Source organism: Panulirus ornatus, chromosome 50 (genome assembly GCF_036320965.1).
Source record: "Panulirus ornatus isolate Po-2019 chromosome 50, ASM3632096v1, whole genome shotgun sequence".
Classification (NCBI taxonomy): domain Eukaryota; kingdom Metazoa; phylum Arthropoda; class Malacostraca; order Decapoda; family Palinuridae; genus Panulirus; species Panulirus ornatus.
The window spans coordinates 29,529,691-29,553,313 of NC_092273.1; the positions used below are offsets into that span (position 1 = coordinate 29,529,691).

At 46.2% G+C, this 23,623-nt stretch overlaps 1 protein-coding gene across 1 annotated transcript in view; it reads right to left on the reverse strand.

Annotated features, from left to right (window-relative positions):
* Nucleotides 1-324: 324 nt before the first annotated feature.
* LOC139764703 (arrestin domain-containing protein 17-like) overlaps nt 325-23,623 on the reverse strand; it is a 395,778-nt gene continuing 372,479 nt past the window's right edge. Inside the window, exons 6-10 of the mRNA XM_071691592.1 lie at nt 20,552-20,766; nt 20,192-20,374; nt 16,007-16,198; nt 1,654-1,810; nt 325-820 (exon numbers count right to left, since the gene is read on the reverse strand). Of these exons, the coding sequence (XP_071547693.1) occupies nt 648-820; nt 1,654-1,810; nt 16,007-16,198; nt 20,192-20,374; nt 20,552-20,766 (920 nt within the window). The 3' untranslated portion in view covers nt 325-647. The remainder of the gene's footprint in view (nt 821-1,653; nt 1,811-16,006; nt 16,199-20,191; nt 20,375-20,551; nt 20,767-23,623) is intronic.

Consider the following 23,623-nt stretch of genomic DNA (forward strand, 5'->3'; position numbering starts at 1 on the left):
TAGGGTCCCGTAGCATCACTAGGTCCCGTAGCATCACCAGATCCCGTAGCATCACTAGGGTCTCGTAGCATCACTAGGGTCTCTTAGCATCACTAGGGTCCCGTAGCATCATTAGGGCCCCTCAGCATCACTAGGGTCTCGTAGCATCACTAGGGTTTCGTAGCATCATTAGGGCCCCTCAGCATTACTAGGGTCCCGTAGCATCATTAGGGCCCCTCAGCATCACTAGGGTCCCGTAGTATCACTAGGGTCCTGTAGTATCACTAGGGTCCCGTAGCATCACTAGGGTCTGGTAGCATCACTAGGGTCTCGTAGCATCACTAGGGTCTCGTAGCATCACTAGGGTCTGGTAGCATCACTAGGGTCTCGTAGCATCACTAGGGTCTCGTAGCATCACTAGGGTCTCGTAGCATGTGGTAGGTACCACAAGGTTATTGAGTCATGCTGTTCCACAGCCACAGACGACACAGCCGCCCACTATCCCCACAACCCTCGCATCACAGCGTCCTAGGACTGACGTACTGTATCCCGTAGCAGTCCCAGCACCGAGACAACGTCCTTCAGTATCCTAGGACAACATCCCGTGACGTCCCGGCCCCAAGACTCCACGTAGGAGCGTCACACGTGACGCGCGGAAAGTGAGGTCGTCACGAGGAGAGGTTCTCTACGTTGTTGCCAGGCGTGTAGCAGATGTAGTTGGGGGCGAAGAGGGTGACGGCGTTGTACTGGGGCCCGTAGTCCTCCCTCATGCCCGTGATCCGCTCGTACTGCGTCTCAAGCGCCTCGCGCCCGAACATGCACTCCCCGAACCAGTACGACGCTGCCGTGAGCAAGGGAGAAACGAGGAGACGTGAGTGTGTCTAACAACAAGAATGGATTTGAGGTTGTGGTAATTCATTATTCATCGGTGAATTGATCAGTGATGTTAAAGTAAACATCTTCTGCAAGCAGGTGTTCCCGCCACTGAGCAGCGGGTGGCGACTGTCGTGCTGGCAGTGTCGTGCACATTGGCCGGCTCCAACCTTCCTCATTGTCAGGCTAACCTAAACGTATTGAGGACGGCCGTACGACCCTTTGCAACACGACGGTACGACCCTTCAACGCGACGGTACGACACCCCAGGGGTCAGGCCAAAGCCCAGGTCATTATGCCCAAGGGTCGTGCCGTCGTCGTGTTCAAGGATCGTACCGTCGGTCATCAGGTTCAACGAGCCGACGTTTTGGTTAACGTACTCCACCTCACGAAGGCTTGGAACACGGCCGAGTTGAACACATCCAGGACATGGCTCAGTGTGAGGGCAGGACCCGCCAGAGCTGGGGCAAGTGCCACAGTGACCACACGAGGGGGATGGGATAGCTTCACTGATGACGAGGTACAGTGATTTCACTGGCACTGTATAGGGTCGTGGTAACATCGTAACAGTGACGTGACATGCGAGGAGGGGGGTTGGGGGTGGGGTGAGTATTGTGACAGTGTGTAGGTCTTATGAGGTAAGAGGACTATGGTGCCATATTGGTGTCCGGTGTAGCGGTGGTGCGCGTGCTGCACAACGCGAGCACTTCGTGTCATGCAGTGCGTGTAGGATGTGTGGTGTGCCTGCAGTGGGGTGCGTGCCATGACAAGGTCACTATACAGGAGCGGTGCGCCACCTACGGAAGTTTGGGTAGTTGATGCCGGGAAGACCCGTTGGTTTACGGGTCTCGCCCGGCGGAAGGAACGATGAGAAGCGGTTCCGTAGTGGAACCGAACCGATGGTCAGCGGGAGGCTGACCCGCAGGTCTGAGGAGGGCAGGGGCGGCTCAAGGATCAGCTGTTCCATCGGGCCCGGTCAGCAGCCAGGGCAGGTCATCAACCAGGGCAGGTCATCAACCAGGTCAGATCAGCAGCCAGGGTTCCCAGTGTAGATTACCAGGTGAGGTCACCAGGGGAGAACGGAGGCCATAATATAAGTAACATACCAGGATATATATATATATATATATATATATATATATATATATATATATATATATATATATATATATATATATATATATATATATCCTCCCAAACAATTTCCCAGGAATACTCAACAAACTTATGCCTCTGTGATTTGGGCACTCACTTTTATCCCCTTTGCCTTTGTACAATGGCACTATGCAAGCATTCCGCCAGTCCTCAGGCACCTCACCATGAGTCATACATATATTAAATAACCTTACCAACCAGTCAACAATAGTCACCCCCTTTTTTAATAATCTTCCGCAAAGCTTTTACTACCTCTTCCCTGTTTATCAAATAATTCTCCCTAACCTCTCACTTTGCACATCACCTCGACCAAAACACCCTATATCTGCCACTCTATCAACAAACACATTCAACAAACCTTCAAAATACTCACTCCATCTCTTCACGTCACCACTACTTGTTACCACCTCACCATTAGCCCCGTTCACTGAAGTTCCCGTTTGCTCCCTTGTCTTACGCACTTTATTTACCTCTTTCCAAAACATCTTTTTATTTTCCCTAAAATTTGATGATACTCTCTCACCCCAATTCTCATTTGCCCTCTTTTTCACCTCTTGCACCTCTCTCTTGACCTCCTGCCTCTTTCTTTTATACATCTCCCAGTGCATTATTTCCCTGCAAAAATCGTCCAAATGCCTCTCTCTTCTCTTTCACTAATAATCTTACTTCTTCATCCCGCCACTCACTACCCTTTCTAATCTGTCCACCTCCCACGCCACTCATACCACAAGCATCTTTTGCGCAAGCCATCACTGCTTCCCTAAATACATCCCATTCCTCCCCCAATCCCCTTACGTCCTTTGTTCTCACCTTTTTCCATTCTGTACTCAGTCTCTGCTGGTACTTCCTCACACAAGTCTCCTTCCCAAGCTCACTTACTTGATTGAGAGGGTGAAGGTATGTACAGAGCATCAGATTGGGAAGAGCAGTGTGGTTTCAGAAGTGGTAGAGGATGTGTGGATCAGGTGTTTGCTTTGAAGACATATGCATATATACACATGTACATAATTCATACTGTGTGCCCTTATTAATTCCCGTCGCCACCCCGCTACACATAAAATGAAAACCCCCTCCCCTTCATGTGCGCGAGGTAGCGCTAGGAAAAGACAACAAAGGCCACATTCGTTCACTCTCAGTCTCTAGCTGTCATGTATAATGCACCGAAACCACAGCTCCCTTTTCACATCCAGGCCCCATAAAACTTTCCATGGTTTACCCTAGACGCTTCACATGCCCTGGTTCAATCCATTGACAGCACGTCGACCCCGGTATACCACATCGTTCCAATTCACTCTATTCCTTGCACGCCTTTCACCCTCCTGCATGTTCAGGCCCCGATCACAAAATCTTTTTCACTCCATCTTTCCACCTCCAATTTGGTCTCCCACTTCTACCCGTTCCCTGCACCTCTGACACATATATCCTCTTGGTCAATCTTTCCTCACTCATTCTTTCCATGTGACCAAACCATTTCAAAACACCCTCTTCTGCTCTCTCAACCACACTCTTTTTATTACCACACATCTCTTACTCTTTCATTATTTACTCGATCAAGCCACCTCACAACACATATTGTCCTCAAACATCTCATTTCCAGGACATCCACCTCCTCCGCACTACTCTATTTATAGCCCACGCCTCGCAACCATATAACATTGTTGAAACCACTATTCCTTCAAACATACCCAGTTTTGCTTTCCATGATAACGTTCCCGACTTCTACACATTTTTCAACACTCCCAGAATTTCGCCCCCTACATCATACTATGATTCACTTCCGCTTCCATGGTTCCATCCGCTGCCAAATCCACTCCCAGATATCTAAACCACTTCACTTCCTCCAGGTTTTCTCCATCAAACTTACCTCCCAATTGACTTGTCCCTCAACCCTACTGTACTTATAACCTTGCTCCTATTCACCTTTACTCTCAACTTTCTTCTTTCACACACTTTACCAAACTCAGTCACCAGCTTCTGCAGTTTCTCACCCGAATCAGCCACCAGCGCTGTATCATCAGCGAACAACAACTGACTCACTTCCCAAGCTCTCTCATCCCCAACAGACTGCATACTTGCCCCTCTTTCCAAGACTCTTGCATTCACCTCCCTAACAACCCCATCCATGAACAAATTAAACAACCATAGAGACATCACGCACCCCTGCTGCAAACCAACATTCACTGAGAACCAATCACTTTCTTCCCTTCCTACAAGTACACATGCCTTACATGCTCGATAAAAACTTTTCACTGCTTGTAACAACTTACCTCCCACACCATATATTCTTAATACCTTCCACAGAGCATCTCTATCAACTCTATCTCCAGATCCACAAATGCTACATACAAATCCATTTGCTTTTCTAAGTATTTCCCACATACATTTTTCAAAGCAAACACCTGATCCACACATCCTCTACCACTTCTGAAACCACACTGCTCTTCCCCAATCTGATGCTCTGTACATGCCTTCACCCTCTCAATCAATACCCTCCCATATAATTTTCCAGGAATACTCAAGAAACTTATACCTCTGTAATTTGAGCACTCACTCTTATCCCCTTTGCCTTTGTACAATGGCACTATGCAAGCATTCCGCCAGTCCCCAGGCACCTCGCCATGAGTCATACATACATTAAATAACCTTACCAACCAGTCAGCAATACAGTCACCCCCTTTTTTTTTAATAAATTCCACTGCAGTACCATCCAAACCTGCTGCCTTGCTGGCTTTTTTCATCCGCAAAGCTTTTACTACCTCTTCTATGTTTACCAAATCATTCTCCCTAACCCTCTCACTTTGCACATCACTTCGACCAAAACACCCTATATCTGCCACTCTATCATCAAACATTCAAGAAACCTTCAAAATACTCACTCCATCTCCTTCTCACATCACCACTACTTGTTATCACCTCCCCATTAGCCCCCTTCACTGATGTTCCCATTTGTTCCCTTATCTTACTCACTTTATTTACCTACTTCCAAAACATCTTTTTATTCTCCCTAAACTTTAATGATACTCTCTCACCCCATCTCGCATTTGCCCTCTTTTTCGCCTCTTGTACCTTTCTCTTGACCTCCTGTCTCTTTCTTTTATACATCTCCCAGTCATTTCCATTATTTCCCTGCAAAAATCGTCCAAATGCCTCTCTCTTCTCTTTCACTAACAATCTTACTTCTTCATCCCACCACTCACTACCCTTTCTAATCTGCCGACCTCCCACGCTTCTCATGCCACAAGCATCTTTTGCGCAAACCATCACTGCTTCCCTAAATACATCCCATTCCTCCCCCACTCCCCTTACGTCCTTTGCTCTCACCTTTTTCCGTTCTGCACTCAGTCTCTCCTGGTATTTCCTTACACAAGTATCCTTCCCAAGCTCACCTACTCTCACCACTCTCTTCACCCAACATTTTCTCGTCTTTTCTGAAAACCTCTACAAATGTTCACCTTCGCCTCCACAAGATGATAATCAGGCATCCCTCCAGTTGCACGTTTCAGCACATGCGCATCCAAAAGTCTCACTTTCGCGCACCTATCAGTGAACACGTAATCCAATAACGCTCTCTGGCCATCTCTCCTACTTACATACGTATACTTATGTATATCTCTTTTTAAACCAGGTAATCCCAATCACCAGTCCATTTTCAGCACATAAATCTACAAACTCTTCACCAATTCCATTTACAACACTGAACACCCCATGTACACCAATTATTCCCTCAACTGCCACATTACTCACCTTTGCATTCAAATCATCCATCACTGTAACCCGGTCTCTTGCATCAAAACTACTAACACACTCACTTAGCTGCTCCCAAAACACTTGCGTCTCATAATCTTTCTTCTCATGCCCAGGTGCATATGCACCAATAATCACCTATCTCTCTCCATCGACTTTCAGTTTTACCTATATCAATCTAGAGTTTACTGTCTCACTCTTTCACATACTCCCACCACTCCTGTTTGAGGAGTAACGCTACTCCTTCTCTTGCTCTCGTCCTCTCACTAACCCCTGACTTTACTCCCAAGACATTCCCAAACCACTCTTCCCCTTTACCCTTGAGCTTCGTTTCACTCAAAGCCAAAACATCCAGGTTCCTTTCCTCAAACATACTACCTATCTCTCCTTTTTTCTCATCTTGGTTACATCCACGCCCATTTAGACACCCAAATCCGAGCCTTTGAGGAGGATGAGCACTCCCCGCGTGACTCCTTCTTCTGTTTCCCCGTTTAGGAAGTTGAAATACAAGGAGGGGAGGGTTTCTAGCCCCGCGCTCCCGTCCCCTTTAGTCGCCTTCTACGACACGTGAGGAATGCGTGGGAAGTATTCTATCTCCCCTATTCTCAGGGATAAATATTTATTTATATTATCTATTTATTATTCTTTGTCGCTGTCTCCTGCGTTAGCAAGGTAGCGCAAGGAAACAGACGAAAAAAAGGCCCAACCCTACCACATACACATGTATATATATACACGTCCACACACGTACATATACATCCCTATACATCTATAAACGCACAGACATATACACATATACACATGTATACAATTCACACAGTCTGCCCTTAGTCATTCCTGTCGCCACGCCGCCACACAGGAAATGAAAACCCCCTCCCCCGCATGTGCGCGAGGTAGCGCCAGGAAAAGACAACAAAGGCCACATTCGTTCACGCTCAGTCTCTACCTGTCATGTATACTGTACCGAAACCACAGCTGCCTCCCACATCCAGGCCCCACAGAACCTTCCATGGTTTACCCCAGACGCTTCACATGTCCTGGTTCAATCCATTGACAGCACGTCGACCCCGGTATACCACATCGTTCCAATTCACTCTATTCCTTGCACGCCTTTCACCCTCCTGCATGTTCAGGCCCCGGTCACTCAAAATCTTTTTCACTCCATCCTTCCACCTCCAATTTGGTCTCCCACTTCTCGTTCCCTCCACCTCTGACACATATATCTTCTTTATCAATCTTTCCTCACTCATTCTCTCCATGTGACCAAGCCATTTCAAAACACCCTCTTCTGCTTTCTCAACCGTACTCTTTTTATTACCACACATCTCTCTTACCCTTTCATTACTCACTCGATCAAACCACCTCACACCACATATTGTCCTCAAACATCTCATTTCCAGCACATCCATCCTCCTTCGCACAACTCTATCCATAGCCCACGCCTCGCAACCATACAACATTGTTGGAACCACTATTCCTTCAAACATAGCCATTTTTGCTTTCCAAGATAATGTTCTCGACTTCCACACATTTTTCAACGCTTCCAGAACTTTCGCCCCCTTCCCCACCCTATGATTCACTTCCGCTTCCATGGTTCCATCCGCTGCCAAGTCCACTCCCAGATATCTAAAACACTTCACCTCCTCCAGTTTTTCTCCATTTAAACTTACCTCCCAATTGACTTGTCTCTCAACCCTACTTTACCTAATAACTTTGCTCTTATTCACATTTCCTCTCAGCTTTCTTTTTTCACACACTTTACCAAACTCAGTCACCAGCTTCTGCAGTTTCTCACACGAATCAGCAAACAGCGCTGTATCATCAGCGAACAACAAACTGAATCACTTCCCAAGCTCTCTCTTCCACAACAGACTGCATACTTGCTCCTCTTTCCAAAACTCTTGCATTCACCTCCCTAACAACCCCATCCATAAACAAATTAAACAACCATGGAGACATCACGCACCCCTGCCGCAAACCAATCGCTTTCCACTTTTCCTACATGTACACATGCCTTATAAAATCTTTTCACTGCTTCTAACAACTTGCCTCCCACACCATATATTCTTAATACCTTCCACAGAGCATCTCTATCACCTCTACCATATGCCTTCTCCAGATCCATAAATGCTACATACAAATCCATTTGCTTTTCTAAGTATTTCTCGCATACACTCTTCAAAGCAAGTACCTGATCCAGACATCCTCTACCACTTCTGAAACCTCACTGCTCTTACCCAATATGATGCTCTGTACATGCCTTCACCCTCTCAATCAATACCCTCCCATATAATTTCACAGGAATACCTAAGAAACTTATACCTCTGTAATTTGAGCACTCATTCCTATCCCCTTTGCCTTTGTACAATGACGCTATGCAAGCATTCCGCCAGCCCCCAGGCACCTCACCATGAGTCATACATACATTAAATAACCTCACCAACCAGTCAACAATACAGTCACCCCCTTTTTAATAAATTCCACTGCAATACCATCCAAACCCGCTGCCTTGTCGGCTTTCATCTTCCGGAAAGCATTTACTACCTCTTCTCTGTTTACCAAATCATTCTTCCTAACCCTCTCACTTTGCACACCACCTCGACCAAGACACCCTATATCTGCCACTCTATCATAAAACACATTCAACAAACCTTCAAAATACTCACTCCATCTCCTTCTCACATCACCGCTACTTGTTATCACCTCCCTATTAGCCCCCTTCACTGATTTTCCCATATGTTCATTTGTCTTACGCTCTTTATTTACCTCCTTCCAAAACATCTTTTCATTTTCCCTAAAATTTAATGATACTCTCTCACACCATCTCTCATTTGCCCTCTTTTTCACATCTTGCACCTTTCTCTTGACCTCCTACCTCTTCGTTTATACAACTCCCAGTCATTTGCATTATTTCCATGCAAAAATCGTCCAAATGCCTTTCTTTTCTCTTTCACTAATAATCTTACTTCTTCATCCCACCACTCACTACCCTTTCTAATCTGCCCACCTCCCACGCTTCTCATGCCACAAGCATCTTTTGGACAAGCCTTCACTGCTTCTCTAAATACATCCCATTCCTCCCTCACTCCCCTTACGTCCTTTGTTCTCACCTTTTTCCATTCTGTACTCAGTCTCTCCTGGTACTTCCTCACACAAGTCTCCTTCGCAGGGCCTCTTATTCTCACTACTCTCTTCACTCCAACATTCTCTCTTCCTTTCTGAAAACCTCTACAAATGTTCACCTTTGCCTCCACAAGATAATGATCAGACATCCCTCCAGTTGCACCTCTCAGCACATCAACATCCCAAAGTCTCTCTTTCGCGCGCCTATCAATTAACGCGTAATCCAATACCGCTCTCTGTTCATCTCTCCTACTTACATACGTATACTTATGTATATATCTCTTTTTAAAACATGTATTCCCAATCACCAGTCCTTTTTCAGCACATAAATCTACAAGCTCTTCACCATCCCTATTTACATCACTGAATACCCCATGTACACCAATTATTCCCTCAACTGCCATATTACTCACCTTTGCATTCAAATCACCCATCACTATAACCCGGTCTCGTGCATCAAAACTACTAACACACTCGCCCAGCTGCTCCCAAAACACTTGCCTCTCATGATCTTTCTTCTCATGTCCAGGTGCATATGCACCAATAATCACCTATCTCTCTCCATCCACTTTCAGTTTTACCTATATCAATATAGTTTACTTTCTTACACTCTATCACATACTCCCACCACTCCTGTTTAAGGAGTAGTGGTACTCCTTCCCTTGCTCTTGTCCTTTCGTTAACCCCTGACTTTACTCTCAAGACATTCTCAAACCACTCTTCCCCTTTACCCTTGAGCTTCGTTTCACTCAGAGCCAAAACATCCAGGTTCCTTTCCCCAAACACACTACCTGTCTCTTCTTTTTTCTCATCTTGGTTACATCCATACTCATTTAGACACCCCAATCTGAGCCTTCGAGGAGGATGAGCACTCCCCGCGTGACTCCTGTTTCCCCGTGTAGAAAGTTGAAATACGAGGAGGGGAGGGTTTCTAGCCCCGCGCTCCCGTCCCCTTTACTCGCCTTCTAGAACACGTGAGGAATGCGTGGGAAGTATTCTTTCTCCCCAATCCCAAGGGATAGGGGATATATATATATATATATATATATATATATATATATATATATATATATATATATATATATATTTTTTTTTTTTTTTTTTTTTTGCTTTGTCGCTGTCTCCCGCGTTTGCGAGGTAGCGCAAGGAAACAGACGAAAGAAATGGCCCAACCCACCCCCATACACATGTATATACATACACGTCCACACACGCAAATATACATACCTACACAGCTTTCCATGGTTTACCCCAGACGCTTCACATGCCCCGATTCAGTCCACTGACAGCACGTCAACCCCGGTATACCACATCGCTCCAATTCACTCTATTCCTTGCCCTCCTTTCACCCTCCTGCATGTTCAGGCCCCGATCACACAAAATCTTTTTCACTCCATCTTTCCGCCTCCAATTTGGTCTCCCTCTTCTCCTCGTTCCCTCCACCTCCGACACATATATCCTCTTGGTCAATCTTTCCTCACTCATTCTCTCCATGTGCCCAAACCATTTCAAAACACCCTCTTCTGCTCTCTCAACCACGCTCTTTTTATTTCCACACATCTCTCTTACCCTTACGTTACTTACTCGATCAAACCACCTCACACCACACATTGTCCTCAAACATCTCATTTCCAGCACATCCATCCTCCTGCGCACCACTCTATCCATAGCCCACGCCTCGCAACCATACAACATTGTTGGAACCACTATTCCTTCAAACATAGCCATTTTTGCTTTCCGAGATAATGTTCTCGACTTCCACACATTCTTCAAGGCTCCCAGAATTTTCGCCCCCTCCCCCACCCTATGATCCACTTCCGCTTCCATGGTTCCATCCGCTGCCAGATCCACTCCCAGATATCTAAAACACTTCACTTCCTTCAGTTTTTCTCTATTCAAACTCACCTCCCAATTGACTTGACCCTCAACCCTACTGTACCTAATAACCTTGCTCTTATTCACATTTACTCTTAACTTTCTTCTTTCACACACTTTACCAAACTCAGTCACCAGCTTCTGCAGTTTCTCACATGAATCAGCCACCAGCGCTGTATCATCAGCGAACAACAAATGACTCACTTCCCAAGCTCTCTCATCCCCAACAGACTTCATACTTGCCCCTCTTTCCAAAACTCTTGCATTCACCTCCCTAACAACCCCACCCATAAACAAATTATATATATATATATATATACATACACGAATAAAGTGCATATGAACGCGCACCTTCATAGAACATACAAACTTCCAACAGCCAGGATCGAACCCGGGACCCCTGTGCAAGAGGCAGGCATGCTACCGTTACGCTAGGCTATGGGACTGTATAATAGGAAACAACTATTCGAAATACTAAGTACTCGAATACCCTTCGTCTCACAATGGTGAGCAACGGGGTCTATACTGGTTGTTTCCGAACAGACGCACATAGCCAGCTGATAGTGTTTTACCGAACCTAACTGTACAACGCGGAGGTATATGAATACGAATAAAGTGCATATGATCGCGCACCTTCATAGAACATACAAACCTCCAACAGCCAGCATGCCTTCCTCTTGCACAGGGGTCCCGGGTTCGATCCTGGCTGTAAGAGGTTTGTATGATATATATATATATATATATATATATATATATATATATATATATATATATATATATATATATATATATATACATATGTATATATATATTATACATATACCTATGAGTCCACGGGGAAAATGAAACACGATAAGTTACCAAGTGCACTTTCTTGTAATAATCACATCATCAGGGGAGACACAAGAGAAAAGTGTAAGTCAGTTGATATATATCGAAGAGACGAAGCTAGGACGCCATTTGGTAAACATGTGATTGTCTAGAACATTAAACGAGCGTTCATAAACTTATCATTTTACAAATTTTATCACCAATAAAGTTATCTAATTTGTATAGACCAACACTAATATTAAGATTATAATTCTTTGTGTGTTTAGTAATAGAAGATTCAATGATATTTCTCTTGGTAATAGAGTGAGTTAATAAACTAGATGGCATTACTCCAGTCAATACAATGATCATAGTTTTTAACATGATTAAACAAGGCACTTGAATCTTGTCCCGTTAAAATCTTTGATCATTGTATTGACTGGAGTAATGCCATCTCAGTTAATAGATACACAAAGAATTATGATTTTAATATTAGTGATGGTTTATACAAATTAGATAAATTTATTGTTGATAAAATTTGTAAAATGATAAGTTTATGAACGCTCGTTGTATGTTTTGGACAATCACATGTTTACCAAATGGCGTCCTAGCTTCGTCTTTTCGATGCATATCAACTGATTTATATATCTCTCTTGTGTCTTCCCTGATGATGTGATTATTACACGAAAGTGCACTTGGAAAATTATCGCGTTTCATTTTCCCCGTGGACTCAGGAATATCTTGATCACGCGCAAAATAGTGATCATTTCCAACATATATATATATATATATATATATATATATATATATATATATATATATATATATATATATATATATATACATACATATATATATATATATATATATATATATATATATATATATATATATATATATATATATATTTATTTATTTATTTATTTATATTTATTATACTTTTTCGCTCTCTCCCGCGTTAGCGCAAGGAAACAGACGAAAGAATGGCCCAACCCACCCTCTTACACATGCATATACATAAACGTCCACACACGCACATATACATACCTGTACATTTCAGCGTATACATATATATACATACACAGAAATATACATATATACACGTGTACATAATTCATACTTGCTGCCTTCATTCATTTTCGTCGCCACCCCGCCACACATGAAATGACAACCCCCTCCCACCGCATGCGCGCGAGGTAGCGCTAGGAAAAGACAACAAAGTCCACATTCGTTCACACTCAGTCTCTAGCTGTCAGGTAATAATTCTATATGGATGCCTCACGACGTACGAGCAGTGTGGCAGGTAAGATGGGAACGTACCACGAGAGTGAGTCGTGGTAACAACACCTGATATTCCCCTCGTATATCTTCACCAACGTTAGAGTCATAATCAAGCAGTTGACTTCATGGTTGGAAAGTATGTACGGCATTTTTACATATGACGACACAACTCGTATATTTCATTGTCTCTGACCTTCACTCATCGCTTCTAGGTTGGCTGGTAACTATTGTCGAGAAAATAGTGACTGTTCGAGGCAGTGAACGAGCGAGACGGAGTTGCGACATCTTCTACAAACTAGGTATGTAGTTAGGAAGCTGCGATGGTGGTACACGGACGATGGTTGGTGGTGGGTGGGGGGAGGCTGTGTGGCGACCACCTTCTGTTTCTGTAAATATAATCCAGAGTTTTCAACTTGATAATTCATAAAGATAAATGATAATGTTTTGTCTGTCACTTGGACAGTGTCCCGTACGGCGTCGCTTATTCTCAGGACTGGTGCCGTGCGCGGGACCCAAGGCTGAGGTGGTGGTGATGGGCGGGGAATGGGAGGAGGAAATGAGGAATGGCTTCTGTGTTGCCTTAGTCAAGGGTCGGCAGTTCTGCTACTCCACAACACCGACCACTGGAACATCGAGGACCACTGGAACATCGAGGACCACTGGAACACACAAGTTTGAACCCCTCACGGTAACTTAGGTTAGGTTAGATATAACGAAATATTGTCTAATGATAATTCTGTCAGTATATTACTTCTCGCCCTCACGCTGGACATTTCTCATTATTCCTCAGTCGATCATCTTGCTGTAGTGGTGGTACGGTGCGCGTGGTGTGGTAACGTACAGCGCCAGCAGTACGTGTGGGCGGTGCACGTAGCCGCCCTTGGCCAACCCTCTCACGCCCGCCACCACACACGGGCCATCACTCACCCGTAGTCCCTGGCCACCGAGGAGGAGGCCTCTTACACGGAGGTAGACCACTTGGCCAGGCAGCGCGAGGCGTCACATGTAGTAACAGGAACCTTTCCAGTTCCTCACACTGATCACGTGTATGTTCGATTTTCCCTCATACGTCGGCTGCCTGACTCAGTTGAGCATAGGCTCATGCATCTCGCCGAGTATATCGTGTGAATAGCTACAATTGGCAACCCTCTCTCTCTCTCTCTCTCTCTCTCTCTCTCTCTCTCTCTCTCTCTCTCTCTCTCTCTCTCTCTCTCTCTCTCTCTCTCTCTCTCTCTCTCTCTCGTATTCTGGAATTTGCTTTTATTTGCAATCCCATTTAGTATTCTAGCGCACTGCATCAAAATCTTTACCCGCTGTTTGCATATATTGTGCCGCTTCCCCCAGTGAATCTCAGTCATTTGCATACATGGGCAATTTCCCGTGGCGCCGGCCGCACTGTACGACACCTGCCCTCACCCCCCCCACCCCCTTTGCCCGCACTGCCAGCCGTAAGTGGTCTCCCAGGCCTACGCGAAGGTAAACACGGAGCAGCGCCCTGAAGTCGGTCAGACTGACTAATCACTCCATAACTTTGGCTTCACAGTAATTACTTGTTGGTGTGTTGGTTATATGGGTTCTAGGCCAATCTATTGCCCGGGTCAATATGGCTGTTAGCCTCAAGTTATAACCACTTGGAACGCCTCCCTCATGTGTTTGGGAGAAGCTCTCACGTCTTAACAAATATATACAACGCTGATGATTGTAATCGAGTCCCATCCGCAGACTGACTCGCCAAAGGCCAGAAAAGAAACTTAATAAGATATAACTCTATATTCAAAGACTAAACCAAGAAAGAAAATAATGCATATAGAGCGTTTAAAGTTTTTCGGCGGATCCCGCAACACAGTTAACTGTGGCGGATCACGCAACACATTTAATTGTGGCGGAACACGCAACACAGTTGACTGTGGCGGATCCCGCAGCACAGTTGATTGTGGCGGATCCCGCAACACAGTTGACTGTGGCGGATCCCGCAACACAGTTAACTGTGGCGGATCACGCAACACATTTAATTGTGGCGGAACACGCAACACAGTTGACTGTGGCGGATCCCGCAACACAGTTGACTGTGGCGGATCCCGCAACACAGTTAACTGTGGCGGATCACGCAACACATTTAATTGTGGCGGAACACGCAACACAGTTGACTGTGGCGGATCCCGCAACACAGTTGATTGTGGCGGATCCCGCAACACAGTTGACTGTGGCGGATCCCGCAACACAGTTAACTGTGACGGATCACGCAACACATTTAATTGTGGCGGAACACGCAACACAGTTGACTGTGGCGGATCCCGCAACACAGTTGATTGTGGCGGATCCCGCAACACAGTTGACTGTGGCGGATCCCGCAACACAGTTAACTGTGGCGGATCACGCAAGACATTTAACTGTGGCGGAACACGCAACACAGTTGACTGTGGCGCATCCCGCAACACAGTTGACTGTGGCGGATCCCGCAACACAGTTGACTGTGGCGGATCCCGCAACATGGTTAACTGGCGGAACGCGCAACACAAAGTGCTGAGGAGCAAAACACGAACAACAAATTTTCTTTTTTGCCTGGCAGCGAGTGTTGAGGGTAAAGTTATACAAGGAGGCTACTGACTTAGTTACCCCCCCCCCCCATACCAGGTCAACGATACGATACTTTGGGCAGGACGGTACGACACTTTGGGCAGGACGGTACGATACTTTGGGCAGGACGGTACGATACTTTGGGCAGGACGGTACGATACTTTGGGCAGGACGGTACGATACTTTGGGCAGGACGGTACGATACTTTGGGCAGGACGGTACGATACTTTGGGCAGGACGGTACGATACTTTGGGCAGGACGGGTGTGACGTGCTAGGCTTTGGTCGTACCCTGGTCAGAGACCGGGTCATCACGCTGAAAGGTCGTTCTGTTTCGTCGTGTTCTGAGACTTATTCTTTTATTTATTTATTTATGTTAAGAATGTGAATAAATGAAAGACAAATGATTAAACTGCAAAGATGGCAGACAGTGAGGTGTTGAATGTAAGGTTGACTGAAACTGTGAATACTTATATCTTAACCTTAAATGTATACACACACACACACATACACACACACATACACACACACACACACACACACACACACACGCCCGGTAGTACCTCCTGAGGGAGGCAGGGGTTACGTACGTCGATGCGGTACTGGACGTGGAGGAGCCTGCAGGTGAGGTGGACGTTGGCCGGGACGAGGGGCGGCACGGTGATGCCCACGTTCTCCCACATGTCCGACTCCCCCGGCGGGATGATCCCCCGCACGATCTCCTTCAACACCCGCTCCTCCACCATCTCCTTCACCCCGTTGGGCATGATGTAGGTCACCACCTGCGGGAGGAGCGCGCCCTCAGGAGGAGTCCGTGGTCCGTGGCTTCCACGGGGAGGGGGGGGGGAGGAGGTCTTTCTGGTGGTGGTCTGTGGTGGTGGAGAAGGACCGATTGTGTTGGAGGGAGGAGGGGACCTGATGGTCTCCGGGTGTTGGTGACCTGGTGGTGTTGGGATTGCTTGATGAAGTGACCTGGTTTCACTGTGGTGACCTGTTTGTTTGTTGACTTGTTTTGATTGACCTGATGTTTGAGGACCTGTTGTTGTTGGAGTGGTGGTGATTGGTGCTGGTGGAGAGGGTTTTGGGGTGACCTGGTGCTGGTGGAGAGGATGTTTTGGGGTGACCTGGTGCTGGTGGAGAGGATGTTTTGGGGTGACCTGGTGCTGGTGGAGTAGATGTTTTAGTACCTGGTGCTGTTAGAACGGTAATTCTGGGGTGACCTGGTGCTGATGAGAGTGAACGTGTTCAGTTAGTGACCTGGCGTTGCAGGAGGGACCTGATGTTGGAGGAACCTGGCGTTACCATGGTGATCATGGGGGGGGGGGGGGGGATGAAAAATCGTGTTGTGGAATATCAGAAACCACTGACTCTCTCTCTCTCTCTCTCTCTCTCTCTCTCTCTCTCTCGTCTCAGCAGTTTACGTCATGTCATCATCCTAAGTCATCGAGGAGTGACCCCAGAATGAGTGTTGTGGTGTCTTGTGTTTGCTGATGGTGAAGAACTGAATTCGAAGCAGATTCGAAATTCATTTACCAAAAATAATATTTATGGACGAGACAATGTACAGAGTGAGAATTTATATATATAAATATTTTCTTTCCACTGATACCAGCCAGAATGTGAATTACCTCTCGAGAAAGTGTGTTTTCTCCTAAGTGTGTGTGTGTGAGTGTGTGTGTGTGTGTGTGTGTGTGTGTGTGTGTGTGTGACTAGTGGGTTTACAAGTGTGAGTTACGGGTTGGGCCGCTAGATGGCTCGAGAGGGTTCGGAAATCCCGATATTGGCGAAGCATTTTAACGTAAGATGGAAGGCTGGACGATGAGGTATGTGAGGGGTGAGGTGTCGGCTGCGGGAAGCTGCTGGCGCATCAGGGAGGTGATGGCTGGCGAGAGGAACATCACCAAGGCAGACATCAGCACATCCTGATGGGTACCAGATGGTGGAATGAGGACGCAGCTTCTCACTGACAGGGAGAATTTTGGTGGGAAGATGGCACTCAAGAGCTGGTTGTTGACGAAGAAGAAGAAGAAGAAGAAGAAGAAGAAGAAGAAGAGGGAGAGAGGGAGGAGGAGGAGGAGGAGGAGGAGGAGGAGGAGAAGTGATAGATGATGGTGGCGAAATAGATTTAGAGAATGTTGGTTGGCAGACTGCTACACAGGCGTGTGTGTGTGTTGTGTGTGTGTGTGTGTTGTGTGTGTGTGTGTGTGTGTGTGTGTGTGTGTGTGTGTGTGTGTGTGTAAAGAGGATGGTGATCCTGGGAGAGAAGAGGGCAGAATGAGGGAATATGTGGGTGAGTTATGAGGACAGAATGAGGGAATATGTGGATGAGGCGTGAGGATAGAGTGAGGGAATATGTGGGTGAGACATGAGGACAGAGTGAGGGAGTATGTGAGTGAGGTATGAGGGGGTATGTGGGTGAGCAGGACTACCAACACTGCACGTGGGCAGGACTTTGCCAACAAACACTACGGTTTCAGTACCTGGACTTCACTTTACGACCACAAATGGCCAATCCCTTTAGTGGCAATCTGGCAACACTGCAGTGCCTACACAGGAGGGGAGGATAATGTTACCTGACTACCTACAGTAACGTTCCCAACCTCAGAGCTAATACCGTCTCACTCCAGTGTTGTGACTAGCTTAAACCAACTCACATTTCAGAGAACAGATGAACTTCCGACAGGCTTGCTTGAGCGGCAGCTGTGATAAGAGCAAGGTTTACTGGACTATGTAGTATATAACTCATATTATGACCGTCGGCAACTCATTGATGGGCCGTTTTGATAACTGTTTCTTTCTTACACGTCGAAGCTTTGGAACTCTCTGACCCTCTCATGTCTTTCCCAATAACTATGACCTGACACGTTTTAAAAGGCGGGGTTTTTCACTTCCCTCAAAATTCATAAATGCTTTTCCTTGTTTATTTTTAACTCCCCCTTTCATAACCCTTTCCATATTGCAATCAAGGCTCACCCTTGATGTGGCCTTGTGTCCATGGCTGGAAGCGTCCAACATGAAATAAAGATATACGATGTAAAATAGGATATGTTGCAAGAATTTTTAAAGTTTCGTTCAGTTTTTCCCCCTTGATGAGGCAAGGTCTCTGCTTCGCTGCGAATGGTTAACGGGTAGTTTGACTCTGGGCAGAAGGGGGTAAGCGGTAGTTTGGTAATTGAAAACGTTAACAAGCGGGAGCAAGTGATATCGTAACACCCTATGGTCTTCTGGAGAACGTTAGTGCAGAGGTGACTTCGCCCTTACGTCTCCTGTTACAGACGTGTTGTCATGTTATACTACAGCAGGAGGTGACGGCGAAGAAGGGAGACCCCCAGAAGAAGAAGACCCCCAGTAAACACCACCCACCCCAGCCACACCTGGGTCCCTGGGCTGTCACTAGTGTGTGGAGCGAGCGGTTGGAGGGCGTAGGGCCGCTGTGATCTGAGGTGCTGAATGTTGATGCCGCCTCTGGAGCAGCTTGAGGCTCTGCCTCCCTTCTCAGTTATGCCCAAGTTCTGTGGCGGACGTGTGACTTGGTGGAAACCAGCTTGGAGAGGCCTACATGAAGGGTGAGGAAAATTGCTATCTTGAGGCGAGCTAACTGGCGTCGTGGGGGAGAAGGGGATGAATTGATGAGGCACTGGGGCTCCTGTGGGACGCCATTGACGCAGTGGGAATGTAGTCTGTGTATAGAGACATTGACGATTGCAACTCCATAGGTTCATCTACTGTGCGTACTTTCTTCACGTTGAAGGCTCCAGTTACGGACAAATGTCCACATAGAGGCCGGGCCTTAAGGGAGAGGATTAGGAAAGGGAAATAGAAGAGACAGGGGAAAGTGCCAGGTTGGAGTTATTGGGAAAGACATGAGAGGGGTAGAGAGTTCCAAAGCTTCGAGATGTAAGGAAAGAAACAGTTATCAAAACGGCCCACTCTTGAGTTGCCAACGGCTACATAGTAATCATGTGACGCAGCAATTTGTTGGATATTGCGTGGGCTGTTTAGTGGTGGGGCACACAAGCAGCCAGCTCTCGGGAGCAAAAGCCAAAGGAATAAGTATAGAAGAAGGAAAGTGAACCATCACTGCGGCGAAGGGTAAGCGGGTCAAGTTTTGCAGCATCAGATATCTAGATTTTAAGTGATGTTTATATTAAAAAATCATTGTTGTGGTGTTCTATGTTAGTGACAACCTAATGTATTATATTCTATTTGGTGTATTAGAGACCTTGGAAAGAAAATAAAGGCATTGAAAGTCAAGTCCACTTGTGTCCATTTAGCAATCATTCCTGCCTGTTGCCTGACTTGCTAGTGCTATCATCCGGCCTCTCTAACGTTCGTATGTTGGGGTGGGAGGGCAGTGTGAGGAGTTCTTATAATTCCTGCAGAAGGAGGACGTCGGATTATTTCAGAACCTATTTTAACATGACCAGTGTCACTGTCCCTTCACCTTAACAACATTCTGTCCCTGTAGCCAGCACCAAGACCTACCTGCAGAAGGAGGAACCTATTCTCACAAGTGCTTCAGGAGGGCTACTCGAGCAACGCCTCGCTGCTACCGCTGTCCACAAACTTGAGCAGTAATACATCGGCACTTCCCTTCTGCACTTCCTAATACCAACTCCCACCTGTAGGAGGAGGAACCTGCTCCTTCAAGTCCAGGAACAGCACTAGTGTTGTGTTCCATCGACACGAAAAGGAGAAACCTGGACCCGATCAACACCAACAGTGGAAAAGGTGTTCGGTCCCGTCACTTACCAGCCTCCTGCACCATGACCTACCTGCAGGAGGAGGAGCCTAGTTCTGCGGGTATTCCTGGCGGAAACGTTGTCAGCCTCGGCAGACACGAGGATCTTCTCTCCTGGAACATAACCTCGACGTGGGATGCGAGCCGCCAGGGTGATGGGCCCCGTCTGGCAGCAGAAGCAACACAGGTTCTTGGACTTGCTGCCGCTCGTCTGGGACTGGAAATACACCGTGTGTTAGTGTGAGGGGGGAGGGAGGGAACTCGTCGTAAAACGTATCGTACTTCATCCATGTACATCAGTTCAGTGCTGAGGTAGGAGTGGGTATTCGGGGGGTCCACGGTTTACATGGGCACGGGAGAGCAGCGTGGCGTGCACGGAGGGTAAGGTACTCACGCTGGCGTGGGAGTCCATGTTGAGGTCGAGGATGGAGTGGAGGCTGAAGCCAGCCTTCTGGACCAGGTTAGCGGCAGCCGGCCGGTCCAAGATGGCCACGGCTATGTAGCCGACGAAGCCCTTGTCGCTATTGAAGCTGGGCGGCAAGTTGGGCGGGAGGCTGAAGGCGAAGGGGAACTGGTGCTGGCCCGCCGGCAGGAGTTCCTTCTCTTCCTCTGTAAACACAAGAAGTGAATTGGACGAGTTGGATATCAAGGATCCCATCTAACTGGACACAAGGAGAGAGAGAGAGAGAGAGAGAGAGAGAGAGAGAGAGAGAGAGAGAGAGAGAGGTGTTCCGTGTATAGGTTCGTGGGCCAGGTCATGAGAGGGTTCAGGGGAAGGAGGGTAGCGGCAGCGGAGAGAAATATGCAGCCACGAAGATTACGGGAAGACCTACGAACACGGAATGGCCCAGAGAGAGACAAGATGTACGAGTCTACCCTAATGGAAAACGAGAATGCATGAATATACCCTGATAGAAAACGGGTAACCTCCAGTGATGTAGCACAACACAACATGAAAGTGTTCAGGAGAGAGAGAGAGAGAGAGAGAGAGAGAGAGAGAGTAAGGTGTTGTTGTTCATATAACATCCAACAACGCGTTATTGTAACAACTTTGTGTTGTGTGGAAGATAGAAATAATGACGACAGGAAATTATTTGCGTCGTAATGGCGGGTAGTGACAGCATTGTCTATATCGATGGTCAGACAAATGTGTATACACCAACAGAAGGATTCAAACCACGTGGTAGGGCGCCTGTATATATATATATTATCCCTGGGGATAGGGGATTAAGAATACTTCCCACGTATTCCCTGCGTGTCGTAGAAGGCGACTAAAAGGGGAGGGAGCGGGGGGCTGGAAATCCTCCCCTCTCTTTTTTTTTTTTTTTTTTAATTTTCCAAAAGAAGGAACAGAGGGGACCAGGTGAGGATATTCCAAAAAAGGCCCAGTCCTCTGTTCTTAACGCTACCTCGCTAGCGCGGGAAATGGCGAATAGTTTAAAAGAAAAAGAAATATATATATATATATATATATATATATATATATATATATATATATACATTTTTTTTTTTTTTGCTTTGTCGCTGTCTCCCGCGTTTGCGAGGTAGCGCAAGGAAACAGACGAAAGAAATGGCCCAACCCACCCCCAAACACATGTATATACATACGTCCACACACGCAAATATACATACCTACACAGCTTTCCATGGTTTACCCCAGACGCTTCACATGCCATGATTCAATCCACTGACAGCACGTCAACCCTGGTATACCACATCGATCCAGTTCACTCTATTCCTTGCCCTCCTTTCACCCTCCTGCATGTTCAGGCCCCGATCACACAAAATCTTTTTCACTCCATCTTTCCACCTCCAATTTGGTCTCCCACTTCTCGTTCCCTCCACCTCCGACACATATATCCTCTTGGTCAATCTTTCCTCACTCATTCTCTCCATGTGCCCAAACCATTTCAAAACACCCTCTTCTGCTCTCTCAACCACGCTCTTTTTATTTCCACACATCTCTCTTACCCTTACGTTACTTACTCGATCAAACCACCTCACACCACACATTGTCCTCAAACATCTCATTTCCAGCACATCTATCCTCCTGCGCACAACTCTATCCATAGCCCACGCCTCGCAACCATACAACATTGTTGGAACCACTATTCCTTCAAACATACCCATTTTTGCTTTCCGAGATAATGTTCTCGACTTCCACACATTCTTCAAGGCTCCCAGGATTTTCGCCCCCTCCCCCACCCTATGATCCACTTCCGCTTCCATGGTTCCATCCGCTGCCAGATCCACTCCCAGATATCTAAAACACTTTATTCCTCCAGTTTTTCTCCATTCAAACTTACCTCCCAATTGACTTGACCCTCAACCCTACTGTACCTAATTACCTTGCTCTTATTCACATTTACTCTTAACGTTCTTCTTTCACACACTTTACCAAACTCAGTCACCAGCTTCTGCAGTTTCTCACATGAATCAGCCACCAGCGCTGTCAGTCATCAGCGAACAACAACTGACTCACTTCCCAAGCTCTCTCATCCCCAACAGACTTCACACTTGCCCCTCTTTCCAAAACTCTTGCATTCACTTCCCTAACAACCCCATCCATAAACAAATTAAACAACCATGGAGACATCACACACCCCTGCCGCAAACCTACATTCACTGAGAACCAGTCACTTTCCTCTCTTCCTACACGTACACATGCCTTACATCCTCGATGAAAACTTTTCACTGCTTCTAACAACTTGCCTCCCACACCATATATTCTTAATACCTTCCACAAAGCATCTCTATCAACTCTATCATATGCCTTCTCCAGATCCATAAATGCTACATACAAATCCATTTGCTTTTCTAAGTATTTCTCACATACATTCTTCAAAGCAAACACCTGATCCACACATCCTCTACCACACTGCTCTTCCCCAATCTGATGCTTTGTACATGCCTTCACCCTCTCAATCAATACCCTTCCATATAATTTACCAGGAATACTCAACAAACTTATACCTTTGTAATATATATATATATATATATATATATATATATATATATATATATATATATATATATATATATATATATATATATATATATATATATATATGTGTGTGTATATTGCTTTGTCGCTGTCTCCCGCGTTAGCGAGGTAGCGCAAGGAAACAGACGAAAGAATGGCCCAACCCACCCACATACACATGTATATACATAAACGTCCACACACGCAAATATACATACCTATACATCTCAATGTACACACATATATATATACACACAGACATATACATATATACACATGCACATAATTCATACTGTCTGCCTTTATTCATTCCCATCGCCACCTCGCCACACATGGAATAAAAACCCCCTCCCCCCTCATGTGTGCGAGGTAGCGCTAGGAAAGACAACAAAGGCCCCATTTGTTCACACTCAGTCTCTAGCTGTTATGTAATAATGCACCCAAACCACAGCTCCCTTTCCACATCCAGCCCCCACAGAACTT